Source organism: Aythya marila (genome assembly GCF_965140915.1).
Source record: "Aythya marila genome assembly, chromosome: 21".
NCBI classification, from domain to species: domain Eukaryota; kingdom Metazoa; phylum Chordata; class Aves; order Anseriformes; family Anatidae; genus Aythya; species Aythya marila.
Window position 1 is genome coordinate 5,374,206 of NC_139062.1, and position 17,884 is coordinate 5,392,089.

The 17,884-nt window shown below is 43.5% G+C and overlaps 1 protein-coding gene across 1 annotated transcript; it reads left to right on the forward strand.

The window, feature by feature from the left end:
* The first annotated feature begins 1 nt into the window (after position 1).
* Positions 2-17,580, forward strand: PLOD1 (procollagen-lysine,2-oxoglutarate 5-dioxygenase 1). The gene is made up of 19 exons (XM_082777038.1): positions 2-296; positions 4,699-4,790; positions 5,337-5,473; positions 6,704-6,867; positions 7,353-7,465; positions 9,014-9,077; positions 9,847-9,944; positions 10,283-10,384; positions 10,486-10,617; positions 10,890-11,011; positions 11,775-11,879; positions 12,307-12,432; positions 12,820-12,961; positions 13,495-13,608; positions 13,878-13,943; positions 14,295-14,399; positions 14,793-14,939; positions 15,252-15,377; positions 15,649-17,580. The coding sequence occupies exons 1-19, from the start codon at positions 215-217 to the stop codon at positions 15,802-15,804; spliced, it is 2,193 nt and encodes a 730-aa protein (XP_082633164.1). The 5' UTR covers positions 2-214; the 3' UTR covers positions 15,805-17,580.
* Positions 17,581-17,884: the final 304 nt, after the last annotated feature.

The window sequence follows — 17,884 nt, forward strand, 5'->3', positions numbered from 1 at the left end:
CCCGGGAGGAGGAGCCGCCGCCTCCCCTCTTCCTCCGCCCGTCCCCGCCGGGCGGGTCTGGTGCGTGGCACAGGCTCCAGCAGCCCCGGAGCTTTCTAGAGCCGCTCTCTGCCGGCTCCTTGCGAAGCGGGGCAGCGCCCGGGGCCGTCCCGTAGGCAGCGTCCCCGGTCGGTGTCGGCTCCCGGACCGGGATCCAAGCGGGGAAGTCGCCTCCATGGTGCCCCCGGCGGTGCTGCTGCCCTGGGTGGTGCTGGCGCTGCTCGGGGTGGAGGGTGGCAGTGCCTCCAAGCAGGAAGGTAAGGACTGCTCCGGGACGCTGGGTAGGGGACCGATTTCATGGGGAGCTGGTGGCCGGGCTAATGGTGGGGCACCTCTGCAGTTGGTGCTCTTACTGCTCTTAGTTCTCCAGTCAAGCTCAGAGGCATTGCCCGACCTGGGACCGGTGCCCACTGCAGAGTCTGAGCTGCTGGTTGGCATCCAGAGCCTGCTGCTGAGCTCGGAGGTGCACCCACAGGCTGGTGTGGGTGCTCTCTGCACATGCTTCTGGAGTGCCGCAGTTACCAGACAGGCACACGCCACTCAGTTGTGTGAGAAGAGCCTTGGACAACATTTTGTGCTGGCAAAGTCCCTTGGGCTACATCCCACCAGGGACAGCCCTTCCTGCTTTTGAACTTACACAGTTCAAGAACTAGGTAAAAGAGAACTTTTGATCTGTAGCCTGGCCACGCTGTTACCTGAGATCCAAAATGCTCCTCAACCAACATCATTGTATCCTCACATGTACAGTTGGTACATGCTGCGAACAGTAATTGGTAGAACAGTGGAGGATTAGGGAAGCTATTGAACATCAACCAAGCTGACAAAGAGGTTCACGCACTGTCACTCTGCCAAGATGTTTGGATAATTATCTTTGTCTTCATTAGGGAAGTGGCAATGAAGAAGAAAGCTCATCTTGTTATCTAGAATATTTCCCTTGACACTGAGTGATTCTGTTTTAATTACTTTCACTATGTATATTATTTAATAAAGTTAACATGTATCCCTAGGGGTGTTGGAAGGGGAGTTATTTAGCTATACTGGCGTTGCTAAAGCAGTGCTATTTCCACATTTAGGACTCCTATTAGATAAATACAAGTAAGAAATGAGTCTCAGTGTCATCCTGCCTTATACACCCCAAATCATCTATGCTTTCAGCAAATTTTTAGAGCACACTAGAGATATAAAATGGGGTGCTCAGATAGAAAATCAGGTATGTTTAGGAAGAGGGTATTGGAATTAACTTTTCTGAACCTGTCACTTCTATCATGGCTCAGAAAAAATGCCCTGCCATATCTGTGCCTCTGCTTCCCTAGAGTAAGATGAAAATAATGATACCTGTCTTCTCCTTTATAAGTTCTTTTAAATTTCTTCAGAAGCTTTAAGCATAGTTACATGCAACTTTTAGTTGAGTTGTTACCTAAAAACTTGGGTAAATGTAAATTTAATTGCATTGAATTGTGCGCTTGATTTTTTTATTTGATCCCAATAGTGGTATTTTCTTGGACACTAACTTAACAGGAAGCTACACAATAAGATTTCCCAAAGCATAGCCTGGGGATAAATTCATTCCATGTCCTAAAATGCAGCTGCAGCTGTGCTTTTCCCGTTGAGTCAGGACAGAAGTAAATAACTCTGAAATTTGTTGTTAGTGAACTCATCACTGATTTTTACTAACCTCCCTGTAAAAACTCAGAAGTCTACCCAATCATTCCACTGTGATGTTGATATCAAAGTTCCTGACCTAATACTTTGTCTCTACAGAATCCTTGTCATTGCTAGCGCTCAAAGAACTTCACAGAACTGTTAAATGCCCCTTGCTATCTTTCTACAGATGTCAGTGCAGAGGGATTGCAAGATTGGCTCCTTGTTGCAGAGCAGAGCTAACAGTACAGTTCAGCTTCTCTGGTTGCTAGTCCAGCACTTGCTTCATTGAGCCACGCTGTGCTTGTGTTTTGCAGTCATACCATTAGTAAATGTATGTCTAACATTTCTAATTGTCAGTATGGCCCAAGGAGTCTTTGAGTCCAGCTTAACAAAATAGGCTCCTGTTTCTAGATATGAAAAGTGTTATTTGGAAAATAGGAAAGGATAAATCTGCTTTTGGAGGTTTGAAAAACCTCCACGCCATCCATGTGATACTGAAATTAAAGGGGCTTACTGCTCCGTTTCTGGAAATACCTATCAGCTGCACCAGGAAAACCACTGAGAAAGAGAAAAAAGGGTTAAAGGAGTAGGAGCGGAGGCAGCATAGCTCAGCACAGTGCTTCAAATACTGGGCTGAAGGAATGTCTCTTGGGATGGAAAACTCTTGCTACTGAAGAGATTTCTCAGAACAGAAACTGAGCTTATGCGTCTTGGAGTCCTACCCCCGCAGACCAGTAAGGAGAAGGGAATCTGTAACTAGGAATTCAGCTGCGGAGGACAGAAGTCTGTGTGCTGGCAGTTCCTTGCTCCAGTGGGCTCACATGCTACACAGTCAAACCTTTTATGCCTTAGAAATCTGACACCGCTTCCTGTTCATCCACTGGAGCTTTTTGCTCTCTCATCTGGTCCAGCAAACTTTTGGCAATTGTATCAAAGGACGTATAAACAGATTGTTGATTTATCTGATGAGAGATACCTGAGCATTCAGGCTGTAATAATTACATTGCAGTCAGGCTCTTTTCTTTTGTCCTCAGGATATGTTTTCTCTTCTCCTTTCAGGTACCAGAATTTAATGTTTATCTTTACATTCCTTGCTGGCAAGCCTGCATTTGCCCCCCTCTTCATTGGCAGTATGATCTCCAGTTTCTCAGAAACCAACAGCTCAGAGCTATCTAGTAATGCTGCCATGGTTTTCTGCATGCCATCATATGGCTGGAAACATTAATGGCTTTAACATATTCCCCAAGGAAATGAATATTTTACTCATTTTTCTACACCCTCAGACTAGACAGGGCACAGGGAACTGGAGTGTGCTGAAGGAGCTGAATTAGGAATGCACCTCATAATTTAAAGGCATAATTCTGCCTTTAAAGGTTGCACTTATGCAGAATTCATATTCCTTTGTTTGTCACTCTCTTTGTCTGTCCATTTGCATAAATGTCTAACAAAATGCAATTAAAGCTGACCTTATATAGACTGTTGTCAGTGTCTCCAGTCTGTGTTCTGATGCAGATTTCCTTGGGAGCATCCTCCTTCTTCCTAACTTAACCTTGTTTTTTACTTCTGCTATCTTTGTCAGGTCTATCTAGGACCCCAGCTCTTAGATCCTTCCTCTCTAAGGTCAGACAATGTCAGCTTGGGTACACTGGGAAGATTCAATCTGGTATATCCATTGAAAAAAATCACTGTTCCAGGAGAAGTCTGCTCCAGCCAAGAAAGCATCCTTTCAGGTTTTCCTGGTATTTTCTGATGTTAAAATCAGATGGTCAGGATTCACATTTAAACACTGTTGCCAGAGCCTATACAAATTCCTATTTAAGTAAAAGTATTAAGATGAAGTATAGCATTTAACACTACAGTGAAGAAGCCAGGGCCTCCACATAAAAATCTTATTCCAGTGATAGTCTAGAGAAACTTTCGAAAGAGAACTTCAGGATTTAGCTTTGCCATTTCTAAGGGACTGAAAATGAAAAGCAGTTTAGGAGAATGTAAATGAAAGCGATGGTTTTCCCTACACCCAGTCAATGCTGAATGACAGAAAAGCAACTCTTTGGGGAACAGAATGCCAGTTGCATTAAATTGGCGACTTCCAAGTGGGCATTTTGTAGTAGTTCTATTTTTCATCTTCAAGTTTAATTTCCTTCAAACTGTCTGTGAGAGAAGAGAATGGTAGCTTTCAATAGGAGGGCAAGAAAAAAAACATTCAGTAAATTGTATTTTCTTTTTTCAGCTTATAACTCAGGCAACTAAATTGTATCTTTTTACAGTCTACCATTTTATACCCCGGACCAAGTTCTAATCTCAGCTGTGCAAATGCAAAGGCAAAGGAACAGTTTTGCTTGCACTGCAGCTAGTTTGGGGTTGTTCAATCAAATGCTGACATTTCTGGGCACCTTTGCCATGTTCTGTCCCCTACCACAGTTTGTTCCTCCAGTAAAACAATAGCTATGTCCATGCTTTCTTTTTTTTTTTTTTTTTTTTTTTTTTCTCTCTATGAGTCTCTGAGGAGTTGCTGCCAAGAAAATCCAGGTAGAAAATAAGTAGGGTTTGAAGCTGGTTTTCTTTCTGACAAACACCTATAGTGCTTAACATCATACAGGGTAGAGATAATTGGGTGAGGTGTAAGCAAACTGTGTGCTTCTCAGTGGGATATGGTAACTCCACAGCTAGACTACCTCCTGTGCCTGTTTTAAAATGAAACTGGACAGCTGTCCATTTTATATGCAGCAGTCATAACCTGTGTCCATCAACAGCAGTGACTGAGCGTAAATTGGAACTCCTGGATTCTATTGCTGGATTCATGACCAACTAAGAGCATGATACTGAGAAAGTCCAGGGGTTGGATTTTATTCCTAATGACTTTACTTTGTCAAATCTGTCAAATACTTTTAAGATGAATGATCCCTACCTTGGTTCAATGTCTTGAGAGTAAAGCCTCTTCATTAGTTGTGGAACAGCAGAGTTTGCAACAAGGCAAGTTGATCATGTGTCTCTTGTGTTTTCTCCTGTTTGCAGAAAACCTGCTGGTTCTTACTGTTGCCACCAAGCAGACTGAGGGATTCCGACGCTTTAGAAGATCAGCCCAATTCTTCAACTACAAAGTCCAGGTGATGACTAGCAGTCTCAGTGATGGTTGGTCAAAGGGAATTTTGAAATGGGTGCTCCTAAGAGTACAGAATAGATAAGACTCACCCACAGAATGATTAAACAGAATCTTAAGGGTCTTAAGAATCTTAGAATGAATGGGACGTGCCCATTCAGCCAGCTGAAAAATACTGTGACTGAGGGCATTTCTGCAGCAGTCTTTCTTATTCCATCCCAAGTGGTGGCTTGAGATGAGTTCCATAACTCCTGCTCAGGGGAGTCCCATGGCACTTTTCCGTTACTTTGCTGAAACATACAGTACAGATTAGGATGCTCCAGTCCCTGATGCTGAAAGTGCTTTGTTACTGTGCTAAGTGTTGCTCTGACTGTCCATCCCAGAGAGCAGCTCGAAGGCTGGCATACATGTATATGCATAATTTTCCTGTCTAGATACTCTGATTTGCACTGGGAGTTAACAGGGGTAGTGAGGCTGTGCATTCTGGTTCTTTCCTGTGAGACTTGCTGGGAAAACGATCTGTTCAGTAGACCCTCTGCCTGTCATCTTTTAGGTACTTGGACTTGATGAGGAATGGAAGGGTGGAGATGACAAGAAGCCAGCTGGAGGTGGGCAGAAGGTCCGTCTCTTGAAGAAAGCTTTGAAGCAATATGCAGATGATGCAGACTTGATCATCCTTTTCATAGAAAGGTAATGGATTGGAAAGGATTTGTCATGGACTGAATCAGAAAGTTGTTTGGACAGATTCTTATTAAGAAGAAATTAACTGTGAGATGGATTCCTTCTGGGAGGTGTGTACAGACCTGTGTTTTTTCCCCCTGAATTCCTTGCAGTAACTTGAGAGTTGCTCAGAGCTGCATCCGTGGCAGTTGGGAAGCTCTGACCAGAATGGGCTAATTCCAGCTCTTATATAATACAAAAGTTGATAGCGTTGTACCTGTTTTTGCCAGGCTGGAATTTGGCTGCTCCTATCTCCAGAGAATGAGCAGGCAATTTCTGTGGACCCAGGCAGGCCATCCTTAGTGGAATTATTTTTTCATAAGGTGAGGCAGGCAGCAACACAATCCTGAGAGCCAAGAAATAGTCTGCCAGAAATATATGGAGAGGGAGAAGGATGGTTCCGAGTCTCAGTGTCTTTTCCTGTGCCCAGCAACAGGCAGGGCTGGGATACCGGTATTGTCTCTAGCTCTCATGGCAGGGAGATCTTCTTTTGCAGCTCTGAGTGTCTACGTGCATTTAGAGGTTGGGAATGATTCATCTCTGGAATGAACAACTTTTTACTCACCACAAGCGGGTCTGTAGTATGCAAATCCTCTTGGAAAAAATGCAAGTCTCATTCTGGGGGTGTTGCTTGGGAATTAGCTCCACCCAGTACTGAAGAGGTAGAGGCTGGTGTCCTGCATCCAGTGACTATTTTCTAGTATAGATCCCTCATGAAGATTTGCAGAGCTCTATGGAGAGTGGCAGGGTGCCAGAACATTTGAACGGCATGACCTATGGGTTTGTTTAGTTTAGAAAGGAGCGTGGGTATAAAGGAATGTCAGAGTAAGTCTTAATGAGTGAGGACACCAGGGCTTCACAGCTGCAAAGCAGGGAAAAGAAGAAAAGATCAGCATGTTTTGCAGCTTGGAAGTTTTGGTTTTACTATCAGTGAAAACTTTGTAGAAGTGAGAATGGACATAAGTTACCCCAAGACATTGTAGAATCTTCTGCAGTGGAAAGTAACATCTTCCACTCCATGAATAAGACTTCACTTTAATTGGCTGTATTTAAGACAAAAAATACTGCAAATAATACTGTGAAGCAGAACTAAAAGAAGGAGATTCCTAATAAATGAGCTGTTTCTATAAGCTTTTTGTGCTGACACGTTTTTCTGACTCCATTCCTTCCTGTCCTGTTTTTGTTTGTCTTTTACTCTAGCTATGATGTACTCTTTGCTTCGGGCCCCACAGAACTGTTGAAGAAGTTCAAACAAGCCAAGAGCAAGGTGGTGTTCTCAGCAGAGAACTACATCTATCCTGACAGAAAGCTGGAAGCCAAGTACCCTCAGGTGCGAGATGGAAAGCGCTTCCTGGGTTCTGGAGGTAAGAAGCAGAACCTTCTTTCAGCTGAGAACCACTCTTAGCTTTGTCCTCGTATTATAAGGCCTTTGGGAGAAGTATCAAGGAATCAAGTGTGGAAAGCATCTCTGTAGAACATAGTGAGAACTGAAATCTGGGGAAAAACTGTCCATAATGGAAAGAGTAACAGTGCTGCTGTCTTTTACCTGAAGAAGGAGATATAGCTATGAATTACAGCTAAAGGATAGGAGCCCCCTCCCTATCCCTTCTTTTCTGTGAGTCCTGTTATTCAGGGAATGAATATCTGAACTTTTCTGTTCAATCTTGGTGTAATTCCACCTAAGAAGGGTGGTCTATACATGCTTTTACAGAAAGCTGGTGTATCTCTGCTGCACTATAGGGTGGAATGAAACTTTGTGTGTGACAAAAAGGGAGAGTATTGTATATAGGAGTATTTAACGTTTTCTGTTTATCTGGGTTGAAATACCTCTTTGTCCTTATTCCTGCAGGCTTTATAGGTTATGCGCCAAACCTGAAAAAACTTGTAGAGGAGTGGAAAGGACGGGACGATGACAGTGACCAGCTCTTCTACACAAATGTCTTTTTGGATCCAGAAAAAAGAGTACGTGTAGCTAGATTTTGGGATTAGGAAGAGTTGTCTGAGAAGCATCACAGTTAAGCCTTCTCTGTGCAGTATCCCTGTTGACTATAAAAGAAGTTAATCAGATATATTTGGCCCCAGAATTACTGCTCTGGAATTCTTACATGGGTAATAGTGTGTTCTGTTATCTGTTTACCTTGTGAAAGTTTGCATTATAGCAACTACACCTTTGTTCTGTTATTAGCAGATTTTATCTTTCAGCTTACAATGTGACTGGGAAGATAGGTGTCTTAAAATAATTCTTACTGGTAACACATACCAATAGCTCTGTGTGCTGATATTTAAAGCTATTGAATGTGGCAGAACTAACCAGCCTTCTCCCAGGGGATGTGAAACCCAAACTTTAAGCGTGTATCTTCCCTGTGCAGCTCTCACTTAGAGATATCCAACTTAGCACTAAAGTACATTGTAGGTACAAGTGCAGATAAGGCCTGAGCAGATCTGAGGGGATGAAAAGAACAAAGGTTCCCAGTCTTGCAGCCACTACTGGAGCAAAGAGGCTACCACTGCCTTCAGCAAACACCTCCAGATCCTGACTGACAAAATCTGCATTAGCCTATGCAGCATGCCACACAACATCACACAGAAGCTTGGAATGGGCCGTGGCTGTATCGCTGCCATTCCAAATTAGCCACGGCTATTTGCCATGGCCAAATCATCCACCCCGCAGGGTGACTCTGCTTCTGTTGTGCCTGCCCAGCTCTGCATTAGGCAGTGCAGTCTGTCCTTGAGGGACGTCACAAATGAATGGGGATTAAGAAGTGAAACTGTAACAGTAGAAGTCAGGAGGAATTATGAGAAACGGGAAAGTGCTTTCAGATCAATTAGAGGAGTTGTGCTTTTTTATATCCCCAAATCTGAGTATGGCTCATGACATTTTAACATAAACAGTTCCTTTAATGTTCTCATCTGCAGTTCTGGCCCTATGCCACACAAAGGCTGAGTAATTCTACTAACTTGGCATTCAGACAGTGGATGTTAGCACCCCGCTGTCCTTTCCAGTAATCAATCTTAATAGATGCCTGGAGGGTCACTGAAATCTGTTAAGTCAGAACTGGATTTTAGTCTGACAAAAATCTAGTCCAAGCGTGACTTGTAGCAGGAAATATAAGCAACAATTGCTCCAGCTGGCCTTACACCCTTACTATGTTCTGGTTTGATGCTGGTACCTGAGCCCTTACCTGGGGTGACACTAGCCCTGTGGACAGGGCTGTACTTCATTAATATGTTGCATGTTATAATTGGTACACACAGATCAATATTTAAAACGTTCATTCATATGGTTTTGCCTAATATAATACGTTGAAATTGTTTTAGAAAATGGTGACTTTTCCCAGAATCAGGTGAAAATGAGGAAGATCTAGGAGTGTTTCAGGCTTCAGAGCCTGGAGATTGTGTAAATGATTATAGGAATATGATATATCTTTATTCAGCATAGAGTCTTTCACATGCGAAGAATGGATGCTTGCTTGTATTCTAATTAAGATTATTTATTTCATTCTTTTAAAGGAAAATATCAACATCAGTCTAGATCATAGAAGCCGGATCTTCCAAAACCTAAATGGAGCATTAGGTGAGATGGCAGAAGGAAGCCAGTTTCTCCTTGGAATGCAACAGCATGCTCACACCAGAAATAAAGTTGTGCTGTGGCTGAAGGGATTAAATTTCAGAAATTCCTGTCCTTGTAGAACAAGCTCCAGCAAAAAGCCTCTGCCAGAGTTCTGGGATTTGTTTGCAATTCCACTGTGACCAACTAGGTTCACATTGCAATTCCCTTTTCACTTGGGGGAATGCAGGTCAGGTTTTCCATCTTACATCTCCTTGCCACTTTGATCTCCAAGCATGTCAGATTGTATTAGCCTTAGGGATTGAAACTGGGAGGCACTTCACTGCAAGTAATAACACATAACACTGCCTAGGGCTTGCCTTGTCTTTCCGCTTCAGAACAGTGTCTGGAATGCCATAGGAGGTGAGATGCAGCCAGACACTGCCTGGAGCACTCGCTGACCCATACCAGGCTTCTGACCAGCTGATTGATTGATTTTTCCTTGCTAAATTGATTCACTTACTCCTGATATTAGTGCCTGATGTTTTCAGTCTTGCACCAGTCCATCTTTGTTTCAGTCAGGTAAAAATTGAAAATGGTGATGTAGCTTTTTTGTTCCTATGCTCTTTATAACAATGAAAGACTGGAGCTTGGATCTGTACTACTCTGTTTTCCAAAGGATTATCCAGATCCATGCATTTGTCTTTCAACAATTGTTCAGTAGAAATGGGGCAATGTGCTGCTAATTTATAGTAGTGGCCTTCCTCTGATAACATGATGGCAATGTCATTTCCAGATGAGGTGGTTCTGAAGTTTGAAAACGCACGAGTGAGAGCAAGGAACTTGTTATATGACACTCTGCCTGTGGTGATTCATGGAAATGGACCCACCAAGGTAAGAGGGCATCCTGAGAGAAACGGTTGATACACATTTGTTGCAAAGTAATCCTTTAGATTTGAACGTATCAGGTTATTGCCTTCCCTTATACTGACTTTCCCTGTCTACATTTACACTGAGACACAGTAAGTGTCCCAGGTCCATAGCAGCAAGGTGGCTCTGGTTCAAAGATGAGTGTGTAGTTAGACCCTCAGACTGTAGGGCTTTACAGATTTATTAGTCCAAGGAGAACATAAATGAAATACTGTTGAAATATGATCTTACACTGGGGAGTGATAGAGGCAAAGATAGTCCTCTGCCCTGTAACGCATAACGTGGCAAGTTCCCTTTTGCAGCTGCAGCTGAACTACCTGGGAAACTACATTCCTCAAATATGGACATTTGAGACTGGCTGCACTGTGTGTGATGAAGGTCTGCGAAGCCTAACAGGTATTAAGGTAAGGCTGATGTCTATTCCAAGCTCTCAAGACAGGTGTTAAAGTTACCGTGGGATCTTAGGTGTCTGATGAGCTAATGCTTCTCTTCTCATTGAATATAGGATGAGGCACTGCCAATGATTCTGATTGGCATTTTCATTGAGCAGCCCACTCCGTTCCTCTCCCAGTTTTTCTCACGGCTTCGTAAACTTCATTACCCAAAGCAACGAATCCAACTCTTCATTCACAACCATGTAAGTAAAGTTGGCCTGGGATGATCTGCTGGGAAAATGTATACCTCCTCCTGTACTCTAATTGCCTTTGGCAGTCTCCTCAAAGGTTTCAGGCTTTATAATCCCAATACTCATCTGCAATGGGACCTATACAACAGCTGCATTCAGCTGTAAAGATGTGGAAGTGGCAAGAGCTGTTGCTTGTCTGGTTTTGGCATTCTCAAGAACAGGAGGCTGAGCGGCCTGGGATGAATTCAGCTCACCTGTTTCTCCTTATTTTTCCTTTGGCATAGGAGGAACATCACTCGATGCAGGTGGACTCTTTTGTTAAGGAGCATGGCAAAGACTATCTCGCCATCAAAGTGATCGGACCAGATGATGAGATGGAGAATGCTGAGGCGCGTAACTTGGGCATGTAAGTGAAGAGGCCAGACATGATAGCTAGCAGAGTCAGCCTGTGTCCAAGCTAAGGCAGTCTTTTTTTTTCTGATGATCATCACGGTCAAGCAGATTTTTTTTCCCTTCAGTCACTCTCAGTTTTCCTAATGTTAATTCTCCGTGCCCATTATACATTGGGGAAAAAATCAGTCCTATTCCTTCAATTTCAGAAACCAAATTCTCACTGATTGTTTGCTCCATTAGGATAATAGCCCTCTACCTCCCACCCTCAATAGTCTGTATGCCCAGTCCTACATCACAAAGAACGTACATCCATATTTCCAAAGAAAAAGAGTGTAGTAAAGCTGAGAGTTAGTGGCAGAATTGTTATCTGTGATCAGAAGGTGTGAGTTTGAGCTCAGGTCTGGAATTGAGCCAACTGTAAGTGGGAACTTGCTCAGTCTATGTTGGGGGAACAGTTTAGTACATGTGATACACACATCTCAGCATGTGCTGTTGGCTGCTGAAACTGATGTGCTTTACTCAGCTAGCCCTGTGGATTGTTACAGTAAATTAACTTTTCTAACACTCAGCGGAAGACTCTTAGACTACTAGGTGAGAGAATTCAACCTTGTGTAGTAAAAGATGACCTTGTCCATGGCAGGCTGGTTGGAATTAGATGATCTAAGGTCCCTTCCAATCCAAACAATTCTATGATTCTATGAATTCCTGCTGTTCTGTCCCTTGTCTAACTGTTCCAGGAGGATTTTGATGTGACTTTTCTTGTTCTCTGGCTATAGGGATTTGTGCAGAAAGGATCCTGACTGTGACTATTATTTTAGCCTGGATGCTGAAATAGTTCTGAAGAACACAGAGACTCTAAGGATCCTCATTGAACAGAATAAGTAAGTTCTCGGGGCTGAGCAGTCATTACTGGCCATCTTTCACACAGGGAATATAGTGAGCTCTTTTATCAATGAGATGAGTAAGGCAGTAGCTGGACTTTGTTGGGGATGGAATGTTACATGAATGCCTCTTATTCGGTCCCATTTTACTTTAGTTGGAATCCCTGAATTTTAGGCAATGGATGTAAATCATCCGTAATTTTGCCTTTATATAGTCACTAGAACAAATTGGATTCTAAGAGACCTGCTTCTGGATGCAGTTAGGGATGAGATTGTAACCACATTTGCCCTTGCATATGTGGAATTTTATTTCAACATAGTTAACGGAAGCAGCAAGGGGTAGAGAATCTGCCTCTTATGATTGCCTGGTTTGTAAATCTTTCCCTTTACTTCCTGTGGTAACATCCCTTTTCTTTTGTGCTCACAGGCTGGTGATTGCCCCACTGGTAAGTCGACATGAGAAGCTGTGGTCAAATTTCTGGGGAGCACTGAGCCCTGATGGATACTATGCCCGCTCAGAAGATTATGTGGATATTGTTCAAAGGCGGAGGGTGTGAGTATACAGGAGAGTTTCTTATTGATGCAATCCCTCAAATACAAATGCCCTTTTGGCTGGTTCATTTTTTTAAAATCAGTAGAAAAAAAAAAGCTGATCTCTCTGGGAAGAGATTCAAGCCATTAACTGTGTCCCTAGCAGAAGTACACAGTATCAATTAATTGCTTTCACAGTGCCCTGGCATTTGTATTCCTTCTCTGGGCAATATAAATGATTTTTCCTGGAATGACAATTCCTGCTGGTATGGTTTCTCCTTACTGTTCTGAGTTGGCTCATTTAAGACAAGCCTGGCTGATAGAGCAGTGCTGCCTGCCATCCCACCAAGTCTAGCATTTTCTGTACTACTGCTATTTCAAGTCTTACTCTTCTACCCCTGTGTTTCAGTGGGCTTTGGAATGTTCCCTACATCAGCAGTGTTTACATGGTTAAAGCTAGCACTCTGCGATCAGAGCTTGACCAGGGAGATCTCTTCCACAGTGGCAAGCTGGATGCTGACATGGCTTTCTGCCACAACGTCCGGAATCAGGTCAGTTGAGCAGAGAGAGGCTGGCAGGGGAGAACTGCATGCCAGCGTGGAGGTGACAAGATTAAGTGGTTTCAAGGCATTCAGCTCTGTTGGAGTATCAGGCAGGATGAATTGGCATCACTCAATCCTGTGCAGGCTTGGAACAGTGTAGGATTTCTGTCTTGCTGTGAAACCACCCAGAGCCAGGGACCGATAAATGGAGATAACATATTTGTTCTTGGGCCTATTCAGGACTGTTCTAAAAGGGTACAACTGGGTAAGAAGGAAGAACCTAATCTTACAGCAGCTGTTCTGTTCTGTTTCCAACCTCAGCTGATGATAGGCACAGAATTACTGGCTCTTGCTATAACTTCAAAATTTCTGATATCCAGGGTAGAAATTAAAGTAAAAGTCCACAGGAGAAAGAATGAATAGATGAACCATTTGGGAAGGGCCATCATCACTGGAAAGCTGTCTAGTGCTTTTATTTCACAGTTGCTCACAGAAATATGAGGCCTGGAAACAAAGTTTGATCATTTCTTTCTGTCCTGCAGGGAGTCTTTATGTACTTGACAAATCAACATCAGTTCGGACACATACTGTCCTTGGAGAATTATCAAACAGATCACCTCCACAATGACCTCTGGCAAATATTCAGCAACCCTGAGGTGAGATAACCTACATGCTCTGCAGGCTTAGCAGGCTATGTGGGGTGTGAAGGTTTGATGACCAATTTCACCAACAAGGAAGGTCCAGGCTCTGTTATACAATATCTCAGCTGGGATCAGGAATTTAGTCACAGAATATAAAGAGAGGCTGTTTGATTCATAGCATTTGGATTTTCAAAACGTGTGAAATACTGCAGTACCCTTGCTTTTCATTGCATCTCTAACAAGACCCTGCAGAAATGACTGGTTTGCTTATCTTTTAATTGCAGGACTGGAGAGAAAAGTACATCCATGAAAACTATACAGCAGCTCTGAAAGGGAAATTGGTAGAAATGGTAAGAAAACATTGCTTTTATCCATCAAAATGGGATATTAGCATCAGGATAACACTTGTATTACCACTGTTGTAATTCTCAGGAACGAGCAGTTCAGCAAGACCTTGCAGTCTTTCAAATGACACATGACCTTGAAAGTATTTTTAGAGCAAAATTGTTATTCTAGAAGTACATCTCTAGCTCTCCTAACTGGAAGTAGGGCACACAAATCAGAAGACAAACTTCTATCCTTGATATTTTAGTTACTTTCCACTTAATCTGACCCTATCTACAGTCAGTTTAGTCTCATTCCTTTTGCCTAAAGCACCTGCCCTTGTTTTTCTGCTGTTCTCACCTGTCCACATTCTGCAGCCCTGCCCAGATGTTTACTGGTTCCCTATATTCACTGACACTGCCTGTGATGAGCTGGTGGAAGAAATGGAACATTATGGCAAGTGGTCCACGGGTGACAATACGGTAAGATAAAGAAAGAGCTCTTTGATTTCAAGGTGACACCATTTTCCATGTGTACTTGGTGACAATAGTGCCTCGTTTAGAAAGACATTAGGACCTGCAGTTAAGCCAGGAAACTGGATGCAACACTCTTATTTTCATCCTGATTTACTTAATGATTTTGCCCATGTTCTTAAATGTAAATTATTTTTTCTGAGTTTTACTATCTGCTGAAGCTATCTGCCCTTTTGATGGTAATGCTGTTTACATTGGGGTTTATTTGTTGTTTGACATAAGGTTTCCATCCTGAAAATCCCAATAAATAAACCTCGTATGTAATTATCAGAAACAAGTGCTTTTCATTCTTGGAAGTCCAAGGTGCCCATCCTCATGGGTATTTTCATGATTCATTTTCAGGACAGTAGAATACAAGGAGGCTATGAAAATGTCCCAACTATTGATATCCACATGAACCAAATAGGCTTTGAAAGAGAATGGTACAAGTTCCTTCTGGACTATATTGCACCCATCACGGAGAAACTGTACCCAGGATACTATACCAAGGTAGGTATACCTTGGCATGGAAACACACAGTCAGCTCAGCATCTGCTACAGTCACAACTGCGTGAAAAGACTACGAGAATCCTTTAGCAACATGCATACTGTTTCCCAGTGTGGAGAACTGATCATGGTCTGTGACTTGACTATATGTATCAGGAAATACACAATTTCCCAATAACCTTCTCCTGCCTTAATGTTGTTTTTCCCTCTTAGCAGTGAGATGCAATTTAAAAATGGCAACCTGTCCTGCAGCTCAGTAGCCATGGACTGCTATAGCCCTGTACCTGATGTGCACTGTGTTCTTCTCTCTTGCAGACTCAGTTTGAGCTAGCCTTTGTAGTCCGCTACAAACCCGATGAGCAGCCCTCTCTAATGCCCCATCACGACGCTTCCACCTTTACCATTAACATTGCTCTGAACCGAGTTGGAATAGACTATGAGGTAAGTGTTGGCCAGTATGGCAGGAATGAAGTACAGGCTCTCAGGCAATCCAGGCGGAAGAAAACCCTTTCCTTATCCATATCTGGCTTCTCCACACTAAAAATTGCAATTAATGACTAGGTTAGGTTAGAAGATTTTTGAGAACATTACAACCATTAGATTCCCCAACCACTTTTTCACACTTCTAGAAGCGTTGCCAAGAGAAGGCAATAGACCCATTCCCTGAGGTGCTTGTACCAAGCTGACGTGTTTCTTGGTCTGTTTCTCTCAGGGAGGAGGCTGTCGGTTCCTGCGCTACAACTGCTCAATTCGAGCTCCACGGAAAGGGTGGACCCTTATGCATCCAGGACGCCTGACCCACTATCATGAAGGCCTTCCAACCACCAAAGGAACCCGTTATATTGCAGTGTCCTTTCTTGACCCCTAGAGCCATGCTTCCAAGGAAGGACCCTTCCCTGGCCCCGCTCACTGCTGACTTTGAGTGGAAACAGGGAACGCTGCTGAGAGTCTCTAAGGCATTGATCAAAGCTATGTGGATACTGATTTTTAATGATATTTTAAGACTCCACTACTGGAAGATCTCCCTCTCTGATACTGCAGGCAATATCTAGGAATGTTGCTGTAGAATTGGAAGGAGATTTTGTGCCTTCATTTCTGATTCTGGTCCTCATCCGCTGTTTCTTGGAAATGCGATTTACTTGAACCTTCACTGCTTGGTTAGTTTTACAGAAATGCTTTCTTGGACTGGAAATCCAGCTTTTTGGAGGCAAGTCACAAGCTCTCTCTCTCCAAGTAGTTGGAAGCCCTTTTCTATCTACAGCATATACAGGACTGGACATTGGAATAGCATCCAGAAATGATTTTCTAAACACAAACAATCAGGGAGCTGGCTCCAAGAGTCAAAACAGTTAAATGTCATACCAGATGAAACTCAGTAGTAAGAGCCTGAAGTTCATCTGATTCCTTACCTCTTTGCAGTCTTGGGAAACGTATCACAAAGTTCAAAGCAGCAGCAGTGGCAATATAGGTGCTTCCTGTTAGCTAAAGGAAGGTCCGCTAATGATTCTTTACCTCTGGGATTAGTCTGAAGACATAAAAAATAGCCTCCTTATCTTGCATTACTGCAGTTTAAAGGGAGCGTGTATATCCAGACAAATTCAGAACATGTCAATATGTGCAGATTAAATATAAGAAAGGGAAGGCTGGCAACAACTAGATCAGCGAGGAGGGCTTCATTGCTGAATTAGCTAAGCTCTATCCCATGTTAAGATTTTCAAGAGCTCTTAATCATGGGGTAACAATCCTGAGGCCTCACTGGTCTTTGATGGCCTCAGTGATTATTTGGATAATTTTCTTTGCATCTAGCTAGAATGGGCCATCACTATAAAAGAACTATTTTCTGGTACGTAGAGGAAATCATTATTCAGTATTCCTATTAATTTGAGATTCCAAGCCAAAGTACTCCACTGCAGACACTTCTCCAGTGGGGCTGAGACTGAAAGAAATGAGTGGTTGGAAAGTGCTAAGATAGTGTGGTGAACCAACAGGTGTAAAAATCTGCCTAGGATAGGTTGTAGGAGCAAATAGGGAGAAACCTTTCTGCTGTTACCCGTGAGATACCTGCTCTGCTTTTTAGACACCTATATTCTCTCAGTCTGCCAGACTAGAATGTTTCACAAGCAGTAAATTCACATCAGAATTGTCCTTAGAAAAATACTAATCTTCTGTGTGTCCCCAGCCTCTGCTATCTAATTTTCAGGTGTAGAGCCATGTCATCTAGGACGGGACCTACAGATGCAGGCAGGATAGCTTTAGTCACGTACATTTTGGCAGAGAACTCACTCTCTACAGTTTGAGTGGACCTGCAGAAGGTACAAGAGGCCCTTTCCCACAGTTTCCATGGGCTGTTTATGTCTGTTTCAGTGCTACACACTCACACAAGCGGAAGGGAGAAAAAAATGCCGGACAATCACCTTGAAGAGTAAAATGGTCACAATGTACTAACTGAAATCCGTAACAAATGACCCAATGTTGCCAAATAAAGGGACTTTACAGGCCAATCATTGAGATGTCGAGTAGGTGTATGTATTTATTTAGCAGGGTTGTTTTTTTTCCCCCCACTTATTTTATCGCGTTTTCCTCTGCCCGGTTCTGTGATTGGAACGAATTAGGAGCCTGTGCGCTCTGGTGTTTCACACAGGGTGTACAATTTCAACCAGGGGAACTCGCATTAAACCATTACAACACGCTGGCGTCTCCCCGTGCTTTTCATTCCCTCAGGGGACGCAGAGCGAGCCCGCCCGCCTGCACCTCAGGCGAGGCCCGTGGGGGGAGCAGCGCCTCCAGCCTACACCTCCCGTCACGACCCGGGCCAGGGCCCGCCCGTCGCGGCCATGACGCGCGGGGCGCGCCCGGCGGCTGAGGCTGCGCGGGCAAGATGGCGGCACCGGCCGAGCGGCGGTGAAGGTGAGAGGCGGGGCGGGGCTGCGGGGGGGCGCCTCCTGTCA

Bases quoted from the DNA above. Each gene is read 5' to 3' on its own strand.
- PLOD1 (XM_082777038.1), top strand. From the start codon at position 215: ATGGTGCCCCCGGCGGTGCTGCTGCCCTGGGTGGTGCTGGCGCTGCTC. The intron at 6,868-7,352 runs GTAAGAAGCAGA...TTATTCCTGCAG, and splicing joins GCGCTTCCTGGGTTCTGGAG to GCTTTATAGGTTATGCGCCA. The intron at 9,078-9,846 runs GTGAGATGGCAG...TGTCATTTCCAG, and splicing joins AAACCTAAATGGAGCATTAG to ATGAGGTGGTTCTGAAGTTT.